The 26,110-nt window shown below is 42.1% G+C and overlaps 1 protein-coding gene across 5 annotated transcripts in view; it reads right to left on the bottom strand.

Annotated features, from left to right (window-relative positions):
- riox2 (ribosomal oxygenase 2) overlaps nt 1–19,950 on the bottom strand; it is a 63,761-nt gene extending 43,811 nt beyond the window's left edge. The window contains exons 1-6 of one of the 5 annotated variants that reach the window (XM_069889424.1): nt 19,635–19,950; nt 13,514–13,941; nt 13,313–13,432; nt 8,872–9,000; nt 4,847–4,950; nt 333–435 (exon numbers count right to left, since the gene is read on the bottom strand). In XM_069889424.1, coding sequence (XP_069745525.1) covers nt 333–435; nt 4,847–4,950; nt 8,872–9,000; nt 13,313–13,432; nt 13,514–13,939 — 882 coding nt within the window. In that variant the 5' untranslated portion in view covers nt 13,940–13,941; nt 19,635–19,950. The other 4 variants (XM_069889425.1, XM_069889428.1, XM_069889423.1 and 1 more) reach the window with 4 other exon arrangements.
- Between the last annotated feature and the right edge of the window lie 6,160 nt (nt 19,951–26,110).

Genomic DNA, 26,110 nt, shown 5'->3' with positions numbered 1-26,110 from the left:
GCACATAAAAGGTCATGAGTTTATTGTCATGTACATTGTACATATGCCCCAAATTTCTTTCTTGCTTCAACCAAGCAGTTACTTTATGCGGGGGGAAAATGGTGTACATTAAAAATAGAGAATACAAATAAATGGTCGTTAATAAACATTCAGTTACCAGTAATGTCACCACAACATCATTTCCTGATAAACTAATTGTAAGAAAGGATCTATTTGTAAAATGTATTTCAAATATACATGATAGAATATTAAAGATGACAATTTATAATTTTAATGTGCATATTGTCATATTTGAGTAAAAGAATAAGAAAAAGGTAATTAAAGATTCTTACCATAAGATATTGTCTAGGTAGGCCTCTGGACAGTTCAATATCTCCTTTCATCGAATCATAAACCAGCCAAGGAATTACATCCAGCAAATAATCTCCCCAGGTACTGCAATGGGAAAACATCTTTACATTATGCTGCAAATATGTTATAGCTTTGCACTCAGGAGTTCCAAGATCAATGTCTTCTATGGAAATAGGGAAAAAAAACATTTCTGACTATCCTTGAAAACCGATGAAACCAGTTTCAATTGTTTATTCCACATTTCTTTTGAATGGAAGTCGTCACACTTTTAGTTCTTCAAAATATACAGTATAAATCATTACCAACAGTTAGAATGATGATTTTAAGAAAGAATCTCACCTTCAACTATTTTTCAACAGGTATTATCATTTTTGCAATATGATCTTTAAAAAATACTGTAACAGTGAATGAATTTTTACAATATCGAGCTGAAGGAGACACACCACATTAAATGGGTACCATTTTGGTCAGACATTTTCTAAGTGAAGCTCACTATGTCTATAAATTTAAGCTGATACCACAGACAAAGATGAAATCACCACAGCACCCTATTTTTAATTATTAATAAATAATAGGTGAGGATTTATTTTAAATTTTGGTTAAAGTTCAAAAGTTGTAAATACGGTTAGGCTGAATTTACACCCAAGTTATAGATTTAAAAGGAAGTCGGGATCATCGTGCGATTTAGGGTTTAGATTCAGAGTTTGTCAAAAATTGGACCAGAGTTTTGACAGTAGTCAAAGATCATTCAGGCAGTTATGCCCATACCATATCAATAGCCTACAAACCTGAAAAATATTTTTTATTCCTATAGCTAAGGTTAATACAAACCCTTGAATCCTTATTAATGTAACAAACTCCTGTGCTCTGCATTTTTTTTTAAATCTAATATTGCCTTGATTTTTTCCCCCTTAATATGTTGTTAGTTATATCCAGCAAAGAAAACATCATCAGAATTGTCAACTGCAGCATCCAACTCTACTGCCATCTCATTCAGCCCTGCAATTATTTTCTCTTTTAGAAATTTATTCATCTCTTTTTATAACACAATTGAATCTACTTCCACAATCATTCTTGGCCGTGAAGTCCATTTATTGTCTTTTTAAAAAATCATCCACATTTCATTTGGTTCTTGACCCTTCCACAAATGGGAACAGTATCTCTCCAATCTAATCTAAACCCTTGGCATTTTAAAATATTTCTATTAGATCTCTGCATAAACTTCTATTGCAATGAGAATCGACTAATGCTCAAAGACAAATAAAAGCAAGCAAATTTTATATATAAAAAAAATCACACAACATTAAAGAAAATAAAAACAAATGAAGGGGCAGCACAGTTGGCCTAGTGGTTAGCGCAACACCTTTACAGCGCCAGCAACTAGAAACTGAATCCTGTGCTGTCTGTAAGAACTTTGTATGTTCTCCCCATGTCTATGTGGGTTTTTGCCAGGGGGCTCCAATTTCATCCCACCTTTCAAAATGTATCGGAGTGTAGGTTAATGGGGTGTAAATTTGGCAGTATGGACTCATGGGCCAAAATAGCCTGTTACCATGTCTAAAAATTTTTTTTTTTAAATTACATCGAGTTTAATGTGTTTGATCTGACAGATACTGCAGTGCCATAGTTGCATGAGCACCAATATTGGAAGTAAATGATAAGAGAGTTCTTCGTATTTAAGGAAACGAAAATGAAAAATGAAAATTGGGCATTTTAATCTCACCATTCTCTTGGATCTAAGAGCCTGCATTCTAAGATTTCAAGAGAAAAGATTGTGGAAGGAATAGTTGAATTAGGTGATCTCCCATAATTGTTGACACATTGGAAAAATGAAAGGTAATGTGTAATGCCATTATTTATAGGAACATAGGAAGTAGGAACAGGAGTAGGCCAAAAATGGCCCATCGAGCCTGCTCTGCCATTCAATACGATCATGGCTAATCTAATTTATGACCTAACTCCACCTATCTGCCTTCTCTCCATATCCCCTAATTCCTCTATCATGTAAAAAATTATCTAGGCAAATATTAAATATGTTTAATGAGGCAGCCTCAACCACTTCCCTGGTTAGAGAATTCCAAACATTCACGATTCTCTGGGAAAAACTATTTTTCCTCATCTCTGTCCTAAATCTACTCCCCCAAATCTTGAGACTGTGTCCTCTCGTTTTAGTTTCCCCGGCCAGCTCAAAAAACATTCCTACATCTATCCTATCCATACCCTTCATAATCCTATATGTTTCTATAAGATCTCCACTCATTCTTCTGAACTCGAGCGAATACAATCCTAGACGATTTAATCTTTCATCATAAGTCAACCCCTTCATCCCAGGGATCAACCTAGTAAACCTCCTCTGGACCGTCTCCAAAGCCAGTATATCCTTCCTCAAATATGGAGACCAGAACTGGACACGGTACTCCAGGTGCGGTCTCACCAGTACCTTCTACAATTGCAACATTACCTCCCTACTCCTGAATTCAATTCCTCTAGCGATGAAGGCCAACATTCCATTTGCCTTCTTAATAACCTGCTGCACCTGCAACCTAACTTTTTGCGATTCATGCACAAGCACTCCCAAGTCCCTCTGCACAACAGCATGCTGTAGTTTTTCACCCTTTAAATAATATTCAGCTCTTTTATTTTTCTTGCCAAAGTGGATAACCTCACACTTACTAACATTGTACTCCATCTGCCAGACCTTTGCCCACTCATCCAGCATAACTCTATCCCTCTGCAGACTCTCCACATCCTCATTACAATTTGCTCTTCCACTCAATTTGGTCTCATCCGCAAACTTGGCTACACCACATTTTGTCCCCTCCTCCAAGTCATCAATGTAAATGATGAACAGTTGTGGTCCTAGCACCGACCCCTGCAGAACCCCACTTACCACTCTCTGCCAACCTGAAAAACTCCCATTTATCCCGACTCTCTGCCTCCTGTCAGACAACCAATTTTCAATCCAGGCCAATAGACTTCCCCAGACTCCACTTTCTTGTGACTTACTGAGAAGTCTCTTGTGCAGCACCTTATCAAACGCTTTCTGGAAATCCAAATATACAACATCAACCTGTTCCCCTCTTGCCACCGCACCCATTATATCCTCAAAGAATCCTAACAAGTTTGTCAAACAAGATCTTCCCTTTCTAAAACCATGCTGCGTCTGCCTGATTGAACCCTTACGTTCCAAGAGGGAGAAGGAAAACAGTAAACTATAAACTAATTAATAGAACAATTATCAGAAAATTGCTGGAGTCCATTAAGAATCACAAAACCAGCACACATGGAAAATCATAACTACATGAAAGGGATGCTACAGCTGACAATTCTGATGATGTTTGCTGATCTAACTAACACCATATTAAGGGGGGGGGGGGAAAAAATCAGTGAATTCAATATAGATTGATTTTTTTTAAAATAGCACCAGAGGTTGTTACATTAATAAGAATTCAAGGGTTTATATTAACCTCAGCATAGATTAGCTATAGGAAAAAATTATTTTTCAGGTTTGCTATAAGAATCAACATCGTCTACTCAGGTATTTATAATTCATATTAAAGAATTAATATGACAGAGTGCAACAGATCCATCTTTGTCAGCAATACAAAACTGAATGAATGGAAAAGTGAGCAATACAGTGCTGCAAAGTAACATATGACAGAATAGGTTACCACTTCCCTACAAGTTTGATAGGGCCAAACAATACACAGCAGTGGGTTATTTTGGTATTTGTTTACAAGGTCAGCTAAGAGTCTGCAGAGATATATAGATATGTCGAGTGCGAGAGTACAACCGATAAAATGTCGTTTTATTCATTTTGGTAATTTTTTTAAAATATATTAAATGTAGTATTTGTCAGTGCCCAGAATAACCAACTGTTAAGGTTCAGAAAGTTAACATGCACATACATCAGGCACACAGAAGAAAAATAATTTCCCAGCCTTGGTGAACGGGAAAGTACAAAATGCTGTGATTCTAGATGCTGTTGATGAACAATTTTAATCTCCTTACCAAAGGAGATTGTGGTGTTATCAGACAAGAAACAGATGCAAGATTTGTCAAAAATGTCCAAATTGTCCTAGATTTGCTAAATTTTCACATCAGGATTCTTGCCTTTAATCATTGCAGTTTGGAAGAATGACATCTTCTCTTTGAGGCAGGCTTGACAGAATGAATGCTGAAAGATTATTTCCTCCAGGGGAAGACATTAAAACCTAATGAGCATCATCTCAGGATAAGAGGTCAGATATTAAAGTTAGGACAGTTTAGTTTACTTAGGGGATTTTGGTTTAAATGTTAACCGCCCAGAGAGCTGTGTATGCTTAGTTGTCAAGTATATTTGACATAGACTTTAGGACTCAAAGTGAATCAAACAACTTGAGGATCAAGGGGTTGTGTGCCCTACTCTTGATTCTATTTTTTATATTACATACAATGTTCAAAGAAAGATGAAATTTGGTAATTTCATAGACCACACTTCAACAAATGTTCTTACTTGTTCTGGTAGGTACTTATAGTAATGTGGGTAGAATAAGAACCTCCAGCTGGGGTATCTGCTTGATGGATTGTTCCTCTGGGGAAATACAACAAATCACCTGGCTAGGAAGGAAGAAAGCAAACAGTTCATTTTGTCACATTTTATATATCCTATGCAAGTTAATGAGCATGGAAGGACTTTTTCCTTATTTTGACCAATAGCATTTCTTAGGCTTGTTTACACTTTTAATTTCTTGTTTACATTTTAATTTCACGTCTATTGTGACTGTTAAAATAACTTGCATTTAAGTAGCACTTAATTTAGTAAAACATCTAAGATATAATTAATTGATAGTTCAATCACAGTATTGGGACATGTACTGAAACACTTAATAAGCTCCAAAACATCAAGGTTGTTAATTGAATGTTTTATTACACATACTGATTACCATTTTAAAAATTCACTTGAACTATTAATAAAACCTAGTTATTCAAAGGTCTTTGAGACTGCCCAGTTGTCATTAGTTGCACACATTGTGAAAGAAAAAAATTCTCCCAAATTTATACAACCCCATTAATTTCTCAAGAAATTGAAATGGCAACAGTTTAGGCAATGAACTATCAGTCAGTAAATATCCTTGTCATTTACAAAGGCAAAGCATGTAAATATTCAGCAATAAAATCTAGGTCATAAATTCATAATGATAAGATGCAAAGCAAAATTACATTTTGACTAGAGGCACGAGGGATTGCAGGTGTTGGAGTTTGGAGCTCAGAACAATCCACTGGGTTTCAAACCCAAAATGTTGACAATTTCTACCATCACCACCCCACCCCCATCCCCAAAATAATATTACTTGACCCACTAAGTTCCTCTTATTCGATTTTGTTCAAAATGTTTTTCTTTTGAGGTGGTACCTCAGGGCTATGAACAGCTTGCTTCCACTCCAGTTTGGTGGGTTCTGGAATGACTGATGTAGCCGTGAGACCTAAAGACACTGCTATAGGTGCAAGAGCTGCTACTATCAGTGTCAGCAGGTACAGTCCCCTCCATAATATTTGAGACAAAGACCTTCATTTTTTCTTGAGCTCCACAGTTTTAAATTTGTAATCAAACAATTCACATGCAATTAAAGTGCACATTCCTTGATTATAATCAAGGTTATTTGCGACATTCTGGTTTGACCATGAAGGACAGCACTTTTTATATATAGTCCTCTCATTTCAAGGCACCATATTTGGGACATAGCAATGGCATGCATATTAAAGTAAACACGTTTAATAGGTTGTTGCACATCCCTTGCATGCAATGAGTGCTTGTTCCCTTAAGCTTTCTCTTCTTCGTATTGAAGGCATACTCAATTGGATTTAGATTAGGTGATTGACTTGGCCATTCAAGAATTTTCCAGTTTTTAGCTTTGAAAAACTCATTTGTTGCTTTAACAGTATGTTTGAGATCATTGTCTTGCTGTAAGATGAAGCTTCGTCCAATTAGTTTGGAGGCATTTGCTCAAACTTGAGCAGATGTTTCTAGACACTTCAGAATTCATATTGCTACCGCCGTCAGCAGCCACATCAGTGAAGATAAGTGCGCCAATACCTGTGGCAGCCACACATCCCCAGGCCACAACACCCCCTACCACCATGTTTCACAGATGAGATGGTATTCTTTGGATCTTGTGCAGTTCCTTTATGTCTCCACATTTTGCTCTTGAATCAGATTAATCTCGGTCTCATCTGTCCAGAAGACCTTTTTCCAGAATTCTGCAAGCTCTTTTAAATATTTCTTAGTTACTGTAATCTGCCCATCCTGTTTCTGTGGCTAACTAATGGTTTGCACCTTGCAATGTAGCTTCTGTATTTCTGTCCATGACTTCTTCAGTGGACAGTAGTCATTGACGCATCCACACTTGCCTCCTAAAGAGTGCTTCTGATCTTTCGGACATGTGCTTGTGGATTTTTCTTCATTATGATGAGAATTCTTCTGTCATTGGAAGTGGACGTCTTTCTTGGCCTATCAGTCCTTTTGATATTACTGAGCTCAACAGTACGCCCCCTCTTCTTAATTATGTTCCAACCAGTTGATTTTGGCAATCTTAAAGTTTGGGCGATGTCTCTTACTGTTTTATTCTTGTTTTTCAGCCTCAAGATGGCTTCTTTGATTTTCATTGGTACGTCTCTGGTGCTCACATTGAAAAATGTCAACTATAGACTCCAAAGATGATCAAAAGCTTAGAAGCAGGCTTAGCTACCTGCACCAAAGAAGCAATTAAACATAGCTGAGTAATCACGGACACCTGTGAAGCCAAATGTCCCAAATAGTCTAGTGTCCTGAAATGGAGGAGCTAGATATAAAAAGTGCTATAATTTCTTCATGGTCAAACCAAAATGTATACAAATAACCTTGAATAAAATCTGGTCTGTGCATCATGATTACATTTGAATTGGTTGATTACACATTTAAAACTGTGGAGCACAGGGGCAAATAAAGGAAAAAAGTGTCTTTGTCTGAAACATTATGGAGGCCACTGTAAGCAGTTTGGGAGGTGGTACATTCCTGCCATTTACACTAGTAGATGCTCTCAATGAGACCTTAGAACTGCTTTTCCATCTTCAGCAGTCATTGGCCCAGAATTCCAGAGAGTAGGATGTTGTGCTTTTTTCCCCAAGAAAACTTTGAAAATACCAAATCATTTCTCCTTCATTTGGACAGAAATATGGATAAGGAGAGGAATGGATGAGAAAGTGGAAGGGTGGGTTAGTAAGTTTGCAGATGACACAAAGATATGTGGTATTGGGAATAGTCTGGAGGGATGCCAGAGGTTACAGAGGAAGATTGATAAGATGCAGAGCCTGGCTGAGAAGTGACAGATGGAGTTTAACCCAGAATAGTGTGGTGGTTCATTTCAGATGGACAAATTTGAAGGCAGAATATAATGTTAAAGGGAGTACTCTAGGCATTGTGAACCTTGAACACTTAAAGCTGTTGCAAAAGTTGATAGTGTTGTTAAGAAGGCATATGATTCGTTGATTTCATTAAGCGTGAGATAGATTTCAAAAGCTGTGAGATAATGATAAAGCTATACAAGACCTTACCTAGACCCCACTTGGTATATTCTGTTCAATTTTGGTCACCTCACTACAGAAGCAACGTGGTAGCAATGGAAAAGGTGCAGAGGAAATTTACAAGGATACTGCCTGGATTGGAGAGCATGCCTTATGAATGATACTTTGAGTGAACTTGGTTTTTTGTCTTTGGAGCAACGAGGATGAAGAGTGACCTGATAGAGGTGTAAAAGGCGATGAGAGGCAATGATCATGTGGATAGATGGAGGGCTTTTCCCAGGACTGAAATAGCTAAATCAAAGGGGCATAGTGTAGAGCTCGTCGAAAGAACCAAAGACTTGTTGATCCAAACCAAGGCTTTTATTAGCAAAAGACCGGAGCTCTTCACAGGTGGCTGACCAGTCCGGAATGATCCGACCTGGCTAGGGACACAACCCTTTAAGGCCCAGACAATAGGTGTGGCTTAGCTCTCAGCCAATCGCTGTAAGCACAGTCTAGATACACTATCACATCTAGTTTTAAGGTGCTTGGGGGCAAGCACAGGGGGGTGGGGAGGGGGACAAATACAAGAGGTGTTTTTAACATAGAAAGTGGTGGGTGCATGGAATGAGATTAGCCCAGAATGAGGCAAATGAGACTAGCCCAGAAAGCCAACTTTGTTGGTATGGACAGATTGGGCTGAGGAGCTTGCTTTCTGCTGTGATCTGTCCACCTGTAACCTCTTGTTTTGCGGAGCTCAAGATACAAGTGGCCTGCATTAATACAAATATTCAATTAATACTGCCAGAGAGGAATTAAATACTGCCGCCATTACAAAAGATTGTATTGAGTAAAGTCCATTCCCAACAGCTTGCATCTTAGGATCCCAAAAAAATCCACTTTTGTATTCCATTGTCACACCACAACAAATAAAATATCAACTAAGTGAAAATTGCCAAATCCAATTGAGTATATTCTGGTAGCATTTTAATACTTTACCTTTAAAGTAAACTCATGGGTTGGACTTCCAATCCGGTCTTCAGCTTCTGTGCTATATTCACGAGCTAATGGGTTTGTGGGTTTGTAAAGTCGCCAGTGCTTCTCCCCTTCGAGCTGCAGAATAAAGACCTATCCGCATATAAAAATAGCACAACAAATTTAATTAGCAAGATTTCTGTATTTCTCTGACTACCTTACAAATACAAATACTTTAAAATGTATAAAAATATCTTGTGCTTTCAGCTCATAACTGTTTTATTTGTAAGATTCACTACAATATAAAATATTGGAAAGGAAAAACAAATTTACAAGTCACAAAAAAAATGTAAGGAGCAATAACTGCTCACTGAAATGATTATAAGAAAATATAAAATGATTGCAAGAAAATACAATCAGTTGTCTATAAAATCAGTTGTTATAACTTTGCATCATTCCTTTATTTTTAAGGATATTAGAACACAATAGAATGCAAATGTCCTAATTATTTCAGAAAGTGGTGGGTGCATGGAATGTGTTGCCCAATGGTGGTGTGGCAAATATAATAGGATATTTTAATTGACTGAGATATGTACATGAAACTGAGAAAAATGGAGGGTTATGTAGTAGGAAAATTCTAGGAGCTCTTAAGAGTGGATTATTAGATCAGCCAAACACTGTGGGCTGAAGGGTCTGTACCGTGCTGTAGATTTCAAAGTTCCATGGAGGATTTAAAACAACTTTCTTTGTCCTAGGCCCTACTTTAATTTTTCAAAAAAATGTACACCTCACCATTAGCAAAAAAGTTATATATTCAAAAGAAATTTTAATTAAATAATTTACTGCAAGTGTATTTCAATGCAATTAAGGTCAGGAATACATTGGAACACACATTTCATATTCAACTACAACTTCAATATGTCAACCATCTCAAACACACATTCAACAATTGTCTTCATTTCAGTGTGAACCTTGCACCTGACGCTGGACGCAGATTTTTCTTTTGATTCAAAGGACTCATTTTGTTGGTTTCAACCTTAAATCTCCATGATTTATAATTTCCAGTCAGTTTTTCGTAGCTTGTAGCAAATCACTAACAGCATTGAAGCCACATTCTACTAAATAAGACGATGAAAAACATATCAATAGTCCCCTTGCTAAAGTAGTTGAGTTTTGGTATTTCTTTCGATCTCATTAGGCAGGCACATTATGGTTCCTTTCATTTTGAACAGAGTTTTCACGGATTCATCATGTTGCAACTCAGATAACTCATCTTGGTACTGCACTGGAACTTCAAATAAGTTCACCAGCAATGGCTGAGTTAACCAAGAGGGAAATCTATTGCTTTTAAATCACAAAATCTATCACTGAAGTCAGTAACCAACATTTTCAAATGGTCAACAATGACGCATTAATTACCTCACACTTATTCAACCAATAGAATTGACATGCCTTGCTTTAATATTCCTTTGGCATAATTCTAGAAGTATAATGAATCCAAATATCTTTGTTTTTGCCTCAGCGAGCGGCATATTTGCAACTTGGAGTTGCTCGGTCAATGTGCTCAAAAATGTTCGTCAAGTAACTCACGTAAGCTTTGCCACCTGTTGGTAGCAAGAACTTCATTTTGGGATTGTTCTTCAAAAACTCGCTGAGGAGATCAAACAATTCCATAAACCTTTTGAAGCAGTTTCCCTTTGACAACCACCTTACTTCAGGGTGAAGCAATAATCTCACGTTCTGCATTTTTATCAACACAAAACTGCTTAAACAGACATTCACATTTGGCATTAGGTTTGATGGCATTGATACACGATCAAAGAATGCAATATTTTGTGTAGAACAGGGGAACTTTTCTTGGCAACTAAGCTTTGTCAGCGGATAACATAATGCACAACCAACATGTTTGGATTTTCATCCTTCATTAATTTTAAACATCCTGTTTCTTTACCCAACATCTGCAGCACAAGATACAATGTATCCTTTTGGTATTTCATTTTCATCCAAATAATTTTTGAACTTGCTGTAGATATCAACTGCAGTAGTGTTTCCTTCTCTTCTTCTTTGGCTTGGCTTCGCGGACGAAGATTTATGGAGGGGGTAAAATGTCCACGTCAGCTGCAGGTTCGTTTGTGGCTGACAAGTCCGATGCGGGACAGGCAGACACGGTTGCAGCGGTTGCAGGGGAAAATTGGTTGGTTGGGGTTGGGTGTTGGGTTTTTCCTCCTTTGCCTTTTGTCAGTGAGGTGGGCTCTGCGGTCTTCTTCAAAGGAGGTTGCTGCCCGCCAAACTGTGAGGCGCCAAGATGCACGGTTTGAGGCGTTATCAGCCCACTGGCGGTGGTCAATGTGGCAGGCACCAAGAGATTTCTTTAGGCAGTCCTTGTACCTTTTCTTTGGTGCACCTCTGTCACGGTGGCCAGTGGAGAGCTCGCCATATAACACGATCTTGGGAAGGCGATGGTCCTCCATTCTGGAGACGTGACCCATCCAGCGCAGCTGGATCTTCAGCAGCGTGGACTCGATGCTGTCGATCTCTGCCATCTCGAGTACTTCGACGTTAGGGATGAAAGCGCTCCAATGGATGTTGAGGATGGAGCGGAGACAACGCTGGTGGAAGCGTTCTAGGAGCCATAGGTGGTGCCGGTAGAGGACCCATGATTCGGAGCCGAACAGGAGTGTGGGTATGACAACGGCTCTGTATACGCTTATCTTTGTGAGGTTTTTCAGTTGGTTGTTTTTCCAGACTCTTTTGTGTAGTCTTCCAAAGGCGCTATTTGCCTTGGCGAGTCTGTTGTCTATCTCATTGTCGATCCTTGCATCTGATGAAATGGTGCAGCCGAGATAGGTAAACTGGTTGACCGTTTTGAGTTTTGTGTGCCCGATGGAGATGTGGGGGGGCTGGTAGTCATGGTGGGGAGCTGGCTGATGGAGGACCTCAGTTTTCTTCAGGCTGACTTCCAGGCCAAACATTTTGGCAGTTTCCGCAAAGCAGGACGTCAAGCGCTGAAGAGCTGGCTCTGAATGGGCAACTAAAGCGGCATCATCTGCAAAGAGTAGTTCACCTTCTAATGATTTCCTTCTAATGATTCACAAAACAACATTTCTTCTTGAAACTCTTCCTGATCAATATATTTCACATATGCCAATTACAGAGCCTCACTGTCCCGTATGGTAGATTCATCCAGTTGTATTGAGAACTTTTGTGATTTCAACTTCTCAATAAGCTCTTGACCCATGTCATCTATTCTGTTGCAGACAGTACTATTATTCGATGGCATTGCTCTGACATCTTTGTCATCCTTTTGCAGAACTGTTTTGAGAAACAATGATATTGTGGGTTTAATCAGTTCCTCCCCAATCATATGATTCTTCCCATGTTTTGTTATCAGTAGAGAAATTTCATAGATAGCTTCAAGGGTACAATTCAGGCCTGCAGTTTGCACAGCGAATAATAAAGTGATTTCTTATCTATTTTCAAACTTCTCTTTCGGTGATTTAAAATATTCCAATTTGGAATTGACATAGTTATGATGTTTTACCCTCAAATGAGCTTCAAAACATCCTGCTTTCATTGATTCATTTGTCAAAATCTGGTGGCATAATAAGCAAATAGGTGCACGCTCATCGTTTACAGCAAGTATAAACCTAAACTTCAAGAACACCACTGAATATTGACAAACCTTTTGCTTCCTTGATCTGCTTATTTTGAATATACAACAGCCCAAGCTCCCTGAAACAGATTAATACAACAGCGCAAGCTCCCTGTAACAGATTAATACAATAGTGCAAGCTCCCTGAAATCAATATTTTATGTCTTAGAATTGAAAAATGTAAAAGTAATGATCGAATACTGACCCTAAAAAAAACATGACATTTTTTCCTCCTCGCTTTATTTTCTGGGGTCCCTATTTTTTTTTCCTCTATTTTGGCATCCCTCTCAGGCTGGTGGCTGGGGTGGACCTCCATTCCCCCCCACTCCATCAATACACTAGTGCACAAAGATACATACAGATCTCACTCACTACTGAACTGAAAAAGCAAAGGGGTATGGGCAGAGACGTGATTGTTGAGATCATTTGTAATCCTCGTCGCCAATGAGATCATTTGGAATGGATGAAGACTGGTCAGAACAAATATAATTATAATATTAACCAGTTAAAATAAGAAAAACAGAAAACATAAGAGCAAACACACATTATGAAAATAAAAACAAAGTGATTTTACTTAGAAGTTACAATCATGTTGTACTGACCGTGTTGCCAAGTCACATCTTTCACACCAATATAACAAGTTTATTTTTTCAAACCAACTTTTTAATTATTTCCTAAAATATTCCCACACCCAACCTTGAGAATCTATGGTTTAGAACATCCACCACTTTCTGACTAGTAGCAGACATTTGTTCAAACAAAAGAGGATTGTTTCTTCAAAAACATAGAGAGCAAAAGAGCTGTTAATCATACCTCGACATCATCATAATGAGGTGGGAGGCCCTGAGAACCTGGAGGCGTGATGTAAACATTAGATCCAACTAATGAGCCAAAGAAACATTCCAATATTTCCTGAATCCTCCACAATTCATCCTAAAAAAAATAAAATGTTCTTTGCATTGAAAAAGTTACAACAAATCGCAACAAAAAGAACATACATCATTCAAGCAGTACCTTAAATCTCTGTGGCTGGTGAAATTGTATTGTAGCTTTCTTCTGTTCGAAGTCTTTCTTTAATTGAGCATAGTTAACCTTTCCATCTTTATTTAATATCTTTTTTTTACCATTTATACAACGACAGAAATTAATATCTTGACCATAGAACACATTATAGCTGCAGATTTCCTTTAAATCATCAAACTTAAATAATGATTGGTAATAAACAGATACTGAAGGATCATTCCTCTGAATTAACAGTGGCTTCTGCTCCCAATATTCCCTAAAGAACTTTTTATTACTTATGGGAGAGATCAGACTTTCAAATAGACAGTCAGGACTTTGGAAGTTAAGAATTGTGCTGGCAACATCTGAATCTAATTTGACTCTTTTGCAAATGTCAGAATCATCCTTTTTTGTTTTCTTGCAAGCCTTCTTCAACATTTCTGCATGGGAAAGAAGAAATTACATTAGCTATCATTTGAAGTTGAGAACAATCATCTTGTGTAAGTTTTACAGATTATTTTAGTATTATTAGCTCTAATTGATGCCAATCAACTTAATTAAAAAGCAGAAAAGGCTGGAGACAACAGATGCCAATCAGTCTGTGCAAAGATGAAACAGATGTTTGTATTTGGAGGGCCTATCTGCCTCACAGCTGAAAAACAAGTCGCACACATTCAGCAATGCAATCACAAAAAGGGACACTCTCAGATATTACACCAGCTCAGTGATGGTGATGGGGATAAATGTGACTGATCATTTAAATGCAGTTATGGAACATACAATATAGTACAGTCCTTTGGCACAAGACGATGTGCCGACCCATTTAAACCGACTCCACATCGATCGACCCTTCCTTCCCTCACAGCCCATCACTCACCATTTTTCCTACATCCATGTGCCTACCTAAGAAGCTTTTAAATATCCCTATTGTACGAGAGTCATCACCACACCTGGACATGCATTCCAGACACTCACTCGATGTAAAATAAAATCTATTGTTGATATATCTCCACTAAACTTTCCTCCACTCACCTTAAAAGGATGTCCTTGGATACTGGTGCCTTGGGGAAAAGGTGCCCGCTGTCCACCTTATCCTTGTCCTTCAATCTTATACACTTCAATTTTAAGTCACCTTTCTTTTCCCAACACTCCAAAATGCCCGCTTATCCTTTCTTCATAAAATGCATTCTAATCCAGGCAACATTCTGGTAAATCTCTGCACCTTCTCTAAAACTATCATAGAATCTAAATTGGAAAACATGCAATGATTAACTTACATCAAATAATTTATGTCTAGACAGCACACAAACTTCATGCTGTTCACGACTCCATTCAGCCAAGGCTAACTACAACATTCACAAATGCATCACCAGAAACTCCAAATCCTAACTTTCTACCATACCTAAAAGCTAGCCTACATTGTTAACTGTTTTGGACAGCTGACTAGGAAATTAATAGAACTGAGAAAATGCTACAAATATTCAGCAGATCAGGAGGCAGTCTGGATTTTTCAAGTTGATGACCCAGCTACATGAAAAACCTCTGCTTAATTTGCTGAGAATTCCTAGTATTTTCTATTCTCCTTTCAGATTTCCAACATCTGCAGGCTTTCTTTTGCTTTTCAAACGAAAATTACCCTGACCTGGGAAACCGCGAAGATGAGCAAAATATGGAAGCATGTGCACAACCGATTTTAGACACCAAACTTAACATGAATGAGAAAGGTGGACTCTTATCTATTCAAAATAGTGACAGAAAAATTCCTGTTGATTTCAATGCTTTAGCCTACATAAAAGGAGTGGTGTAAAATGTTCAATTACCTCACATAAGTATTATTCTCAGTGAACACATCTTCAAACCATATACTAAGAGCTCCACCATCCTGAAAAGTTCAAGTCACAACACTCATGAATCTTCAGGACCTCACATACAGCATTAATGATGGTCTTACACCAATTACATACAATGCTAACTTTTCGACCCTGACAATGATATTGATCAAACTTTTCACATGACGAGTCATCGACATACCAAGCTGCTATAACTTCATACCCAATCCTATTTCAAAATATTTTCTAATGTTCAAGAACCAGATCATGGAAAATCCACTTTTTAATTTCCGTTTCGTCTGGGCACAATTCATCATTGTGGCTTTCTCCAAGAACTCCAAATTAGCCAATTAAAGGAATAGCTATATAACAATTACAGCCCGTAAACTGTGTCACATGCCATCACTGGATTTCACATTGGCAATCACCATCTCAGATATATGCTCATAATTTACACCAGCCATTCTCATTCTTTATTTTGGCTATGGCCCAACTTAGGATTCTGCTCAAAGTTCATGGGCCCCCTTCCCTATGTTACCGAGGTTAGTTGTTTCTTATGCCCTACTGACTGAATTTTTAAAATTTCATAATTTCACTCTGTGTTTCCCCCTCCCCTAAAATCTGTTCTAGCCTCTGGAGTGGGGGGTTAGGGGGGGGGGGTGGAGCTGTATGACACTCATTGCGAATGGCTGATTTAGAGTCCAGCACAGGCAAGCATGTGAATTGGAGTGGCTGCACCAAAGGCAATGTAATCGCCAGCGTGTCAAGGTGCAAGGTTCAACACAAGTCTCTCTGCAGAAAGTTGCTTTCTAATACCCATGCTACAGACAATGCAATACAGCATCAGGACAGTCAAAACCACAAAGAATACACATAAAAAGAAAATAGCATGGTTATCAGTTTACATTTGCATCCAATAACAAATAAAATTTGAGAATATTATGCGGCTGGTCAGAAGTATACTTGGCTGCATTGGACATTTGGACCAAAAATGCACCCAGATCTAAACAATGTGAGCTGTCAAACCTAATTCTCCATTTCATGGCTTTATAAAGTGCAAGTAGCTGTATCTTGCAGATAGTGAAAAGTCCTGATGATACTGACAGTGGGTTACTTGTCTCTGGTTTGTTCTTGTAGCTATGGTAGTTATGTGCTTGCTAAGTTGATTTTCTGGTCAACAGAAACCTCTGGTCACTCTTTATTTTGGGGGGGAGGGTTGGACTAATTTTAAATTAGACGATTAATGTTGTTATAATTATTGGGGGGGGTAATTTGTGTAGTTTAATGATGTAGTATTCTAATTTTTATTATCTTATTTTTTATTATTTCTTTAAATGTAATTTTTATTTTATTCATGTCATAAAATTTTAAATAAAGTTTAAAAAAAAACAGTAACCTCTGGGATTTTGATTATGGGAGACTCAGCAATGATGCAACTGTTACCATTTAACAGTCAGTTTTCTAAGTCTTGCTTAATTTGCTGAAGACTTGCAAATAGAATTGAACATTGGGGCAGCAGAGCAGTGCACCAACCAATTAGTGCAATTACAAAATTCCAGCAACGCTGATTCAATTGTGACCTCAGGTGTGGTCTGTGTGGAATTTTACAATCTCCCTGCGATTGCATGGGCTTCCCAAGGTATCCTGGTTTCCCTTCATATCCTAGATATGGTGTTTAGAAGGTTAATTGGCTACTCCTGGTGCAACTATAAATGGTTATCAGGATAATCGGGGGGGGGGGGGGGGGGGGGGGGGGGGGCAGCTGAGAGAATGGATGACAAGTATGGATTAAAAGGAATGCTGAAAGAGCCAGTAGACTTAATGGATTAAATGGCCTCCCCACACGTCATCAAAAAATATGAAAAACATTTTGCAATCATTAATTAATAACCCATTGTTGACATTATTAAGGAAGAAAAGTAATTGATGGTGACATTTATACAAGGATAGAAGAGGAAAGTTTAGGAGAGATATCAGAGGTCATTTTACTTTTACACACAGGGCACCTAGAATGGGAGAAAAACATGAAATTCTGCCCACCATGATTGAAGTAAAAAACACAATACTGGAGAAACATAGCAAGTCAAACAGTGTATTTTATATAGCAAAGATAAAGGTTCAAAACTAATGTTTCAGGCTTGAGGCCTTCAACAAGGTTTGAGCAAAATGTAGGCAGGTGTCTGAACAAAATGGTGGGGGGAGGGGGCAGGGGGAGAGAAGAGTCCCACAGGCAGGAGGTAATAGGTGGATAAGGAAAAGAGGGCACATCAACAAACAGTGAGGCTCTGTGAATGGAGACGGAAGAGTGTGGAGGGCTGGAGGAAAGACAACATAGAGGGATGGGGAAGAGAAGGAGAACAGGGAATAGGCTAGCAGAAGTCAGAAAAGATGTTAATGTCATCCAGTTGGAGGGTGCCCAGACAAAAGGTTAAGTGTTGCTCCTCCAATTTGTGGATGGTCTTGATTTAACAATGCACGAGACCTTCTCTACATCAGAGAGACTGGATGTAGAGTGGGGAACCCGCTTCGCTGAGCAACTTCGCTCTGTCTATTATCAATGCCCCACTCCCACATCAGCCCATGGCCACGCGTTCTATCAAACCAAGTCCACCCGTACATTGGAGAAGTAACACCTAATATTCCAAAAATGTGTTTGCAGTGTCCTAGAATTTTAATAGAATGTACAAAATTATTTCCCCAAGTTGGAGATTGTGGCCTGCTCATTGGACATGGATTCCACCCCGTGAGAAACAGCTCCATTCGTCTCTTAATATCGGGACAGGCAGTGCAGTAGGACTGAAGTTAAAAGGTGGACTGAAGTCGCGGTGAACTAGAGAATGAAGATGGGAGGGAGGTTAAAAAGTAATGGATCAGGGAGGTCAGAAGGTGTGAAGTGCAGGTCGGGGGTCTGCGGGCTATCGAGACCCTGGGCAGCGGCAGCGGGGGCTCAAGCAGCAATCACGTTACGACCCCCGCCTTCCCGACCCGGCCGCCCGCCCCCCCCCCCCCCCATTCCCGACCCGGCCGCCCGCCCCCCCCCCCCCATTCCCGACCCGGCCGCCCGCCGCCCCCCCCCCCATTCCCGACCCGGCCGCCCGCCGCCCCCCCCCATTCCCGACCCGGCCGCCCCCCCCCCCCCCATTCCCGACCCGGCCGCCCCCCCCCCCCCATTCCCGACCCGGCCGCCCCCCCCCCCATTCCCGACCCGGCCGCCCCCCCCCCCCATTCCCGACCCGGCCGCCCCCCCCCCCCCCATTCCCGACCCGGCCGCCCCCCCCCCCCCATTCCCGACCCGGCCGCCCCCCCCCCATTCCCGACCCGGCCGCCCCCCCCCCCCATTCCCGACCCGGCCGCCCCCCCCCCATTCCCGACCCGGCCGCCCCCCCCCCATTCCCGACCCGGCCGCCCCCCCCCCCCATTCCCGACCCGGCCGCCCCCCCCCCATTCCCGACCCGGCCGCCCCCCCCCCCATTCCCGACCCGGCCGCCCCCCCCCCCCATTCCCGACCCGGCCGCCCCCCCCCCCCATTCCCGACCCGGCCGCCCCCCCCCCCCATTCCCGACCCGGCCGCCCCCCCCCCCCATTCCCGACCCGGCCGCCCCCCCCCCCCATTCCCGACCCGGCCGCCCCCCCCCCCCCATTCCCGACCCGGCCGCCCCCCCCCCCCCATTCCCGACCCGGCCGCCCCCCCCCCCCATTCCCGACCCGGCCGCCCCCCCCCCCCCATTCCCGACCCGGCCGCCCCCCCCCCCCATTCCCGACCCGGCCGCCCCCCCCCCCATTCCCGACCCGGCCGCCCCCCCCCCCATTCCCGACCCGGCCGCCCCCCCCCCCCATTCCCGACCCGGCCGCCCCCCCCCCCCATTCCCGACCCGGCCGCCCCCCCCCCCCCATTCCCGACCCGGCCGCCCCCCCCCCCCCATTCCCGACCCGGCCGCCCCCCCCCCCCCCATTCCCGACCCGGCCGCCCCCCCCCCCATTCCCGACCCGGCCGCCCCCCCCCCCCATTCCCGACCCGGCCGCCCCCCCCCCCCATTCCCGACCCGGCCGCCCCCCCCCCCCATTCCCGACCCGGCCGCCCCCCCCCCCCATTCCCGACCCGGCCGCCCCCCCCCCCCATTCCCGACCCGGCCGCCCCCCCCCCCCATTCCCGACCCGGCCGCCCCCCCCCCCCCATTCCCGACCCGGCCGCCCCCCCCCCCCATTCCCGACCCGGCCGCCCCCCCCCCCCCCCATTCCCGACCCGGCCGCCCCCCCCCCCCCCATTCCCGACCCGGCCGGCCGCCCCTTGGCTCTCCACGCACCGCAGCTTCCCAATGGTGCGCCGCTCACTGCAGCTTCCGCGGGACATGAGGCCCAAAGAAACGTTCCGCTCCTTGTCACAGGGACGGCGCCGAATGAAGCCCCTTGGTCGTCAGTCAAAAGATAATGGAAGTGGTGCCATTTAAAAAGTTGTCCGACTCAGCTTGTTATTTAACGTCATAAATGTTCCAAGAATCATCGTCAGCACAGGCCCACCTTCAGCCCATCCACACTGTTGCCCTTGACCAGCACTTGGCTCATTCCCCTCTGTGCCTCGGCAATTCAACTGCCATCTAGCTTCTCAAAATGCCCCAACTATCCATCTCCTCCACCCATCCAGACCGTGCATTCCAAATTCCAGAGAAAGTGCTTCACTTCCTTTGTAAACCTTATTCTCTCATTTATACTCCTGTCAGCTTCCATGCTATCTCAATTCCAAGGGAGAGAAAAAAAATCAAACCTATCCCATTTCTTCTCATAACTAAAGATAATTGAACAAGGGATTCAAATGCATCATTAAAATAGAACATGCTTGAAATATCCACCAGTCCTTTCAAATTCACTCACTTACTTCAGCCCAGATTCATAAATGTTCTTTCTTTGGCTTGGCTTCGCGGACGAAGATTTATGGAGGGGTAATGTCCACGTCAGCTGCAGGCTCGTTTGTGGCTGACAAGTCCGATGCAGGACAGGCAGACACGGTTGCAGGGGAAAATTGGTGGGTTGGGTGTTGGGTTTTTCCTCCTTTGTCTTTTGTCAGTGAGGTGGGCTCTGCGGTCTTCTTCAAAGGAGGTTGCTGCCTGATGTCAAGTCTGAGGAGTTCATGTGCGATGAGGCCAGACCAACATTCAGGTCGGTGGCTGTCAGCCTTGTCTAGCATGGTTCTGATGTTCCAGCATGCTAGCTTGAGTTTGTGAGCATCTTTGGAGGGGTAGGATGTGGAGGGGGAGGACATGGACATGTCCTCGGGCCTGTGCAAAGGAGCTTTTAGGTGGAGTGCAGTGTGCGCAGTACTGGCCCCACCCTTTACACCCATGGTTCGTGTGCCGTGGCCAAGCAAGCTGGGACGTGGCAGCGAGGTCCTTGGGTCGTAGGTTTTATATCGGAGAGGCCTTCGCCTATGCAGGTTTCTTACCCAGGCTGGAGGGGCCTGCCTCCCCTCCTAGGTCGGACCATACTGCCCGGACGGGGGCCGGGGCCGCCGCTGCTTTCCCTGTGCCCGGACCGGGGCCGCCACCTCCTTCTTTCTGCCCGGACCGGGGCCTCCGCCTGCTTCACTCTGCCGAGGCCGGGGCCACCGACTCCCCCTCGCTTCTGCCCGGACCGGGGCCTCCGCCTGCCACACTTGACCGAGGCCAGGGCCTCCACCTCCCCCTCGCTTCTGCCCGGACCGGGGCCTCCGCCTGCCTCACTCGACTGAGGCCGGGGCCACCGCCTCCCCTTCGCTTCTGCCCGGACCGGGGCCTCCGCCTGCCACACTTGACCGAGGCCAGGGCCTCCGCCTCCCCCTCCCCCTCGTTTCTGCCCGGACCGGGGCCTCCGCCTGCCTCACTCGACTGAGGCCGGGGCCGCCGCCTCCCCTTCACTTTTGCCTGGATCGGGGCCGTCGCCACCTACCATCTGCCTGGACCAGGGCCGGGGCCGCCGCTGCTTTCCCTGTGCCCGGACCAGGGCCGCCGCCTCCTTCTTTCTGCCCGGACCGGGGCCTCCACCTGCTTCGCTCTGCCAAGGCCAGGGCCACCGCCTCCCCCTCATACTCAAACACTTATTTGATGTCTTTGTCTTTCTTCATAGTCCCTCTTTGACACTGTGAATACTGGCAAGTTCTTGTATTACAGCCACTATGACATGGCTTAGTTTACAGGTTTCATAAGCATACAAAGATTAGAAATAGGTAATTCATCTCCTCATGCCTACTATGCTATTCAATAAAATTCTTCCTCTCATTTCAGTTGCCTGTCCTATCCCCAAATACTTTGATAGAAATCTTTAAATGCAATCGGTGACTCAGTCTGAAGGCTGGAAAATACCAGACTCATTGAGCTCTTGTGAGAAGCAGAGGTGCCTTCACAGATTTCACTCGAGACAAAAATTGAGAACAAAGAACATTTATTATAATTTTACAACAATGCAAAGTTGGGTGCTTCTCCTTACCCTGGGAATACACACAGATACTGGGGCTTACCCAACTTTTTATACATTCCATTTCAGTACAGAGGTACCTTCCCCCTTAACATTCTTCTGCCTCCTGGATTGGTTTAGCATTAGGTACTGCCTATGTGTATTCTAACCTTATCAGTTTATGTGCCTTTTCCGCAAACTTGTTAAACTTCTTACTCATTAATCAACCCCCAGGACTTGCTAAATCTATTTACTTGCTATCCTGTTTATGAAGACCTCCATTTTATTATACTTGCTTAACCCTTGTGTAACCCATCATAATTCATTCTTACTTAGCCCTTGTTTGACTCCTCACAATCCATTCTGACTTAACCCTTGTTTGATCCCTTACACTCTGAAAAAACATATTCATCTTCATCAGGCTACAGTGATACCCAAATTTAAGTAGTAAAACAAAGCCATGGTGAGTAATTAAAATATGTGACATGAACAAACAAACGTGAATTGGTTGGAATAAGAATCTGGTTCACAAAACAATCAGAACCTTAAGTAAGTAAGGCTAAAATCTATGTTTTATAATCAAATAAAAGTTCTAGTGAATTGATGATATTAGTAATACAAATGGAATGTTCTAATTTACATTCTTAAACAAAACACAGAGGCAACAGAGATAACACAGGACATTCATCATTTGAGCAGACTGATTTGATAGTTACTGTTTTCATAACAGCAAATTAGATCATTTTAAACTTGAAATATCCTATTATAAACTAATGTAACAAAGTAGACTGAGGTATCCAAAATAAAGATATGTATGTAAAAGTACAAGTATTAAAGAAAGAGAAGTAAATGGATGTAGAAAATTGAGGCAATGGGATGCATGTGATCGAAAAATATTTTTTTCACAACAAAAAAAAGGAAGATGAGTAGCACAAATGATTGAGATCTACTTTATGAAGGAAATCTATCAATACTAATTGATCACACAAAATGGCCTATTTCCTTTTGTAATTCTACATAGAAGGCCTCTACAAGGGATTTAGGAGAATGTCACAGCTGCCAAGAGAGGAGGAAGGGCTCATCAAGCAAGGCTGCAGGGTTAGAGCTCATGAATAAGACTGGCGCAATCTTTCTTAGCGGGTTATATGCTAGTTCTCAGCAGATCATGGAAAGATGGAAAAAAATCAATTATGTAAAAGGTTAAGTCATACAGAAATGACAAACATTAAGGAAAGAAACCACTACTTTATGTTAACTAATACAAGATTTGTTAGCCTTACAGACAAATTAGCATTCATTTAAACAGAGCCCACTGCTGTATGCAGACTGATAAGCAATCCAATCTGTTAACAGCTTTATTACCATTCACATAAACAAATGTACAAATGCCACAGGAATGTCAGATGCTAAGAGAAATTTCCTTTACTTTGTGTGTAAATATTTGATTTACCCTTAAGATAAATAATTAGCATTGGATAATTAGATCAAAACCAAAGCTACACAGAAACAAGATGTTTGATATATATTAGAGACAAGCCCCTGACACGTTCAAATGTGTGTGAAGTCCCGAAACTGTTAACATGATTTCAATAATTTACATTCCTAAGAACCACAAAGACAGATGCTACTAAGGAACAATCAACTTCAAACAAACCTGTTGAACAATTTGTGAGAACCATTTAAATAGTACCAAAATAATATGTGCTTTGAGTGAGGTTCAGTTGCTCCCACTAGTGTAATTGTAATAAAGTTGGTTGTATGCTCTGTGATTCTGTTTATACAGTGCGGGCCATCTATCACAATTATAGTGAATTATTTTATCTGCCCCAATGTTAATTAGGGGTTAGGTGAGGCAGAATTTGATAGGTGCATCCAGGAGGATTTCTGGAAATATGTAGATGGACCAACCAGATAGTGGGCCAAACCATACAACGCACTGGGGAATGTATCTGGCGGGGGAGGGGGGGGGAGGTAGATCAAAGTTTTGATGGGGAATATTTTAGGAAGTGATTATAATTACATAGATTTTAAGATAGTTGATCAAGGATAAGATTGGTCCTTGGGTGAAATGCTAAACTTTGCAAAGGCTAATTAGACAGAAACTGGAGAAAGACAGAGTTGCTGCTTGAGGGTAAATCCACATCTGACATGTGGATTAGGCATCTTAAAAATTTAAAGTAAAAAGGGGAAAACTGGATAAGACTATTTAAGGACAAAGGAGAGAAATTATACATGGTCAGAGGAAGTGGAGCAGTCACAGATTCATACAGAAGGTTGAATAACTAAAGGAGCTGCTCACACTAACTATGAGACTCATATTTATTTGTATAGATTAATACTTGTCCTGAATATGTATTGTTTGTCTCTATGTGTGTTATGTAAGGTTTTGCACCAAGGACCAGGGAACATTGTTTCATCAGGTTGTATTTTTGCAATCAGCTGATAAACTTGATTTGAATTCATACTTTGGACCAACTCTGGCTTGTCCAGTGGTTCTTATCCTTTTTCTTTCCACTCACCTACCACTTTAAGTATTCCCTATGCCATAGGTGCTCTGTGATTAGTAAAGGATTGCTTAAGGTGGTATGTGAATGGAAAGAAAATATTTGAAAACCACTGTTTTAATCAGACCTAATTGACTCCGTTATGTGCAGTTTCATAACTCCAAAGGAAATGGGCCAATGACAATTTTTCTCAAGCAAAATATTTCAGTAACAATTGGGTCTAGAGCAGTGATTCTCAATCTTCCTTTCCCACTCACATACCACCTTAAGCAATCCCTTACTAATCACAGAGCACCAATGGCATAGGGATTACTTAAGTGGTATGTGAGTGGAAAGAAAAAGGTTGAGAACCACTGACCTACATTGAGAAAAATAAGACTGTGAGCATTAACCCTATCCATACCCCTCTTGATTTTATAAACCACTACAAGATAACCCCTCAACCTTCTATGCTCAAGGGAATAAAGACCCAGCCTAGTCAACCTCTCCTGACAATTCAAGCCCTTTTGTCCAGACATCCTGATAGGTCTCCTCTGCACTCCTCTCAATTATCAGTGTCCTTCCTATAGCTGACTGACCAGATCTGCGCACAGTATTCCACGTTGCTCCCTTACAGAACTGAATCACATGATTTCCACTTCTGTACTCAATGCCTTGCCCAATGAAGGCAAACATGCCAACTCCCTTCTAAATCACTTTGTCTACATTGAAGTTCCCTTAAGTTCCGCTTAAGGAAACTATGCGCCTGTACCTCCAGTTCTCCCTATTCTACAACACTTTCCAGGGCCCTTCAATTTACATGCAGGCCCTAGCCTTATTTGATTTGCTAAAGTGCAACACTTCACATTTGTAAGAGTTGAATTATTGGCCCACCTTCACAGCTGATCAGGATCCTGCCATAAACTGAGATATCCTCCCTTGCTGTCCACTACACAGGGACTGGAGGACTTGCATTATAGGGAAGGATTGGATAGCATGGAGCTTTTTTCTCCTGAGTGTAGAAACCTCCAAGGTAACCTTATAAAGGTACATAAAATTATGTGGGAGATGGGCAAGTATTTTTCCCCAGTTAGAGGAGTCAAAAATAGGGAACATAGGCTTAAGATTAGAGGGGAAAGATTTGAAAGAACTTGAGGGAGAGCCTTTTCCACATGTGGATCAATAACCTACAAGAAAATGGTTCAAGACCTGGAAAATGGAATGACTGGGAAATGGAATTAACTTTTTTTTTCTCTATTGATAGTAATGTTTATTTAATGAAATCCGAGACATTCACAACAATACCCAAAAACAACCATACTGTATGATCATGTTAAACATTCTGCATAACATTGCCAATAATTCTTGTGACCCCAGTTCATATAACCATATAACCGTTTACAGCAAGGAAACAGGCCATGTCGGCCCTTCAAGTCCATACCATATCAGAGTTTTGAACATCAGATGTTGTCATCTTACTATAATGTCCATTAAACGGTGTTAAGATATTAACCCAATTATTGTCGATGACATAAACTGAACAGTACTAAATTTTATTAACTAAATTAATTGTGGTATATCCAATGCAGTAATTGGGATGGACAATATGATGCAAGGCCACATCCTCAGAACAGATGCAACAGAGAAATTATGAGAAAAGGAGTCCTTAAAAGGGGCAGGAGTGGAAAAGGTGTAAGCCAGGCATTTTAAAGAGTCCATGAGTTTGCAAAAGATATCTGTAAATAGTTTATCCCCTGAGATGGAAAGAGAGGTAGCAAGGAAGGGGAGGGAAGTGTCAGGAACAATCCAGGTAAATTTAAGGGCCAGACAGTGAATTTAAAAATTGTCAAGTTCTGCGCAGGTACAGGAGTAAT

This window comes from Narcine bancroftii, chromosome 7 (assembly GCF_036971445.1).
Source record: "Narcine bancroftii isolate sNarBan1 chromosome 7, sNarBan1.hap1, whole genome shotgun sequence".
NCBI lineage: Eukaryota > Metazoa > Chordata > Chondrichthyes > Torpediniformes > Narcinidae > Narcine > Narcine bancroftii.
Note: the sequence above shows the minus strand (reverse complement) of the source record. Positions and strands in the feature narration are given on the sequence as shown.